This window comes from Microtus ochrogaster, chromosome 10 (assembly GCF_000317375.1).
Source record: "Microtus ochrogaster isolate Prairie Vole_2 chromosome 10, MicOch1.0, whole genome shotgun sequence".
Classification (NCBI taxonomy): Eukaryota; Metazoa; Chordata; class Mammalia; order Rodentia; family Cricetidae; genus Microtus; species Microtus ochrogaster.
Window position 1 is genome coordinate 45,574,134 of NC_022016.1, and position 3,831 is coordinate 45,577,964.

Sequence of the window (3,831 nt, forward strand, 5' to 3'; positions counted from 1 at the left end):
AGAGGTGGCAGCAGGAGCAGCAGAAGCCCCTGCCGGGGAAGAGGATGCTGAGTGCAGAGTCAGTGTTGAAGTGGCTGAATTGGTCAACTTGAGGCCCGGGCAGGGGTTCCAGAGAATAACCTGCCGAGTGAGGGAGCAAGCTGCATGTTAAGGGGGCTTGGGTAAGAAAAACTTGAGAGGTGGAATGAGACCAAGAGGCCACCTGAACAAGAGTCTGTTGCAAGCTGCAACTAAGGCAGCTGCAAAGCCAGCAGTGAGAGGTTGCTTCAATATCTCATGCCCTGCCTTGGATGCCAGATGAAGAATTTATCTAAACTTTTCTATTAGTAAAACCCAAGGACTCAGATATCAGGGTAAAAACCTGGTTGATAAGAGAAGCTGCAAGAAAGTGACAAGTGACCTCCTCTATCTCTCCTTCCCTGATCCAAAGACCAAAGAATCTTTCTACACCCTTCCCTACTACAGCTTGTGTCTATGCATCAGAGTTCTACAAAATCGCTAAGACTAATTCTGGTCAGCGTGTCCCTAAAGTGATCGAAGATTAAGCTTTATTAACAGTGTCTCTATGTGATCAACTCTCCTGCAACACTTGGGGAATCTCATTGTGCTCAGGTCAAGGCCCTGCCTCATGCTGTGTTGAACTGAGTCTGGGAAAACCTGGGTTGACCAGAAGACCTTTCAGCTTCTTGTTGCCTGTACTGTGCGTGAAGGATGGCGGTGGAAATTCCACAGCCTGTGAGCTGGGTAAGCTGATGCTGTAGGTGAACAAGGAGATGTCACCTGGGGCAGAGCCACTGTCCACTGCTGTGGGGCTCCATGGTGGGGAGGAAGGCAATGCCTGGTGCCAGAAGGATCCCGGGTGTTTTTCTGAATTGAGCCACCACCAAGTCCCACTGCTAGAGAGCAGGCCTCCTAGGGCCTCTGCCCTCTGAGGACCAGGCACACTCCTGCACACTTCATCTGGGCCCTACAAGGAAAGCAAGAAGAAAGCCATACAAATTTCAAAGAATAAGGCCACCAGGTCTGCTGCAGCCTGAGCTACAGCCATGGCAGGTTTTATTCAACAAGAGGTGGTGGTGAGAGCTCAGGCAGCTCTCACACTGAAGACAACTGTGTGTAGAGCAAGGCAATAGAAAGAAACAAAACAAAACAAAAACCATCAGAGATCTGGATGAGAAGGGAAAGAGCAGCTGACTCAGCTCACAGCCCAGACTAGCCAGGCTAGAACACAACCTGACAGGCAGTGACCTCTACACCTCCCCAAACTAGATCTAGCTTAGGAGAAGTAGTTTGGACAATTCTGAGCAAACAGGTTCCAGGCTTGGTCAAAGGCCTCCACGACAGCAGGCTCCAGGGGCCCTTCTTCAACGTAGGCCAAGTTCTGCTCCAATTGCTCCAGACTGGACATGCCCAGAATGACCGCATCCCCATGGGCGCCCTGCAAGGGACATACAGAGTCCAGCACACATCTGCCATCCCATCGACTCATCACCCGCCCCTCCTGCCCATCACTTGCTGAGATTTGGGATCTGTTTTCACTTGAGTATTGCTTCTAGGAGAAATGACTACTGCCTCCAAAAGCCAAGGTCTGCCAGGCTCCTCTTCCCTGCAGGACAGTTTGGGAAAAACTTAGATTCAGGCCTGACGTTTACCAAGAACTAAAGGGGCAACATTACCCCAGAATGCCCACACTGAAACAGGTTAAGGAGAAGAAGTGGGGACAGCAGGCAGAAAGGGATGCTTCCAGGGACACGGAATTGAGTTCTCTCTCCAGGGAGTGCTGAAGGGATGTTAATAAACAATTTTGTTTTTAATGTACTTTTCAGAGTCAAATCTATGCTGATTTCCTACACCATGGAGCTGTGGGACTTTAGCAAGGAAACCTCTTGCATGAAATGGAGATCATGGGAGCTGGAGGATGGCTTAACTGCTAGGAGCAGTTTCTTCTCTTGAAGACAACCTTAATTGGGTTTTCAGTATCTACATGGTGCTAGCTCACAACCACTTCTAACTACATTCCCAGAGGACGTCCCACCCTCTTCTGGCTTCTGCTGGCACTACAAACACATGTGGCCACCAGGCATAGCATTCACGCAGACAAAATAAAAATAACTAGCTCTTTAAGATAAACAATCCAGACTAGACCTCACACAGTCATTGGAACACAGTGAGGTAAGTTAACACTACCACATGTCACCAGCCTGGGAGAAGCTGGGCCAGAGAGGATAGAGTCACAGTGGGATCCACTCCCCACCGCCCAACTCCATGACTCCATTTCCCCCATCCAACTTCACAGCAGAGGCTGAAGAGCCAGGGCCCGCTGGGCTACCTTGAGCTGTGAGTGATGGTACATCCACCGCAGGGCAGCAGAGGTCATACTGGGGGTGCTGGCGCCATAGGTGGATTTCAGAGCCTTCTCCACCAGAGCGATGCCCTTGAAGTGTTCCTCCTTCCAGTACCTGAATGGGTGGGGGACAGTGACATGGGGGTCAGTTTCTCAGGGGTCACTAGAAGGTGACCTAACCCCTGCATCCCTGAGGGGACTTCTGTCCTCAGGCAGAGTTCTGCCCCTTCAGGATCTGAACACAGAGGTCTCCAAGGAAATTCATGGGTCAGGGAGAGACACAAGAGGACAAGAATCAGGAATTTTACATGCTCATCAAATGTTAATAATACAACAACATAAAAGAGGACTCTCAACTGCCACAACACACTTGGGAGCCCTGGGTCACACAATAGTATGGCTAAAGTCCTGGGCACCAGTCTGGCTTCTGTGGTTGCCTCCCTTCCCTGCACTCACTGGTCTACTTCCTGAGGGAGGAACACTCTCCCTGCAGCCTGTCTCAGTGACTTACTGAGAGCAAGAGCTTAATGGGTTGCATTGTAAAGAATGTCACCATGGTGAAGACTACCAGGACTTGATTCTCTGGAGGAGAACCCTGGGATCTGACAGTATGTGAAATGCAATGGCTTTTACTCCAGACAGAAGGATCACAGACTGGTAGTGGGGGAGGCTGCAGTTAGGGGTTCTTTGTGGTTGCCATCTTGTTCTGAGGTGCTGAGCATCAAAGGCAAGGCATCCTCACACCAACCATTGCTCTGCAATGTTGAGCAGCACACTCCCTACAGGTCAGGCTTGAATCAAGCCGAGTACACAGTCAGGCTAACACACTCTGCTCACTGCTTTTAACTTTGGATTTTTCCAATCAAACCAATATCACAGCCTCCTGTAGGAAGCTTGCTTGCTGGGCCTTTCTTTCCCAGACAGAGAATACAAACAGCAAACACGTCAGTCTATGCTCAGCAATGAACCTTGGAGACATGGCAGCTAAGATACCAGAGGGGAGGGAAGTGTAAGAGTTCCACAGTGGCTGGACATGGAGACATACGCATGTGATCCCACATCTCAGGAGGCTGAGGCAGGAGCATCACAAGTTGTACAATATATTGGGTCAAATTAGACCTCAAAAAAAGTCACTTGGAAAAAAGATTGAATCTTTGATAATTTTTCTTTCTTTCTTTTTCTTTCTATTTTTGTCCTTCTGATAATCAAACCAGGGCTTTGAGCATTCCATTCCTAGGCGATAGACAGGCCTTGCACTCATAAACATTTTGCCTCAGTTTCCCCAGTCAGATACATTTTTAGGTACCTAAATTTTGGAGGAGAGCATTGTGAGAGACACTAGGAATCCTAGCTCATTGCCCAAGTATTGGTGGCACCTATAATCCCAGTGCTCAGGGGACAGAGACTGGAAGATCTCTAAGGTGAAGGCCAATCTGGTTTAAAGGGTTAGTTCCAGGACAACTATTGCTACACACACACACCTACAC

The 3,831-nt window shown here is 49.1% G+C and overlaps 1 protein-coding gene across 1 annotated transcript in view; it reads right to left on the bottom strand.

Annotated features, from left to right (window-relative positions):
- Nucleotides 1-1,125: 1,125 nt before the first annotated feature.
- Nucleotides 1,126-3,831, bottom strand: part of LOC101989380 (aflatoxin B1 aldehyde reductase member 3-like) — an 8,302-nt gene continuing 5,596 nt past the window's right edge. The window contains exons 4-6 of the mRNA XM_013348302.2: nt 2,952-2,998; nt 2,330-2,459; nt 1,126-1,438 (exon numbers count right to left, since the gene is read on the bottom strand). Coding sequence (XP_013203756.1) covers nt 1,277-1,438; nt 2,330-2,459; nt 2,952-2,998 — 339 coding nt within the window. The 3' untranslated portion in view covers nt 1,126-1,276. The remainder of the gene's footprint in view (nt 1,439-2,329; nt 2,460-2,951; nt 2,999-3,831) is intronic.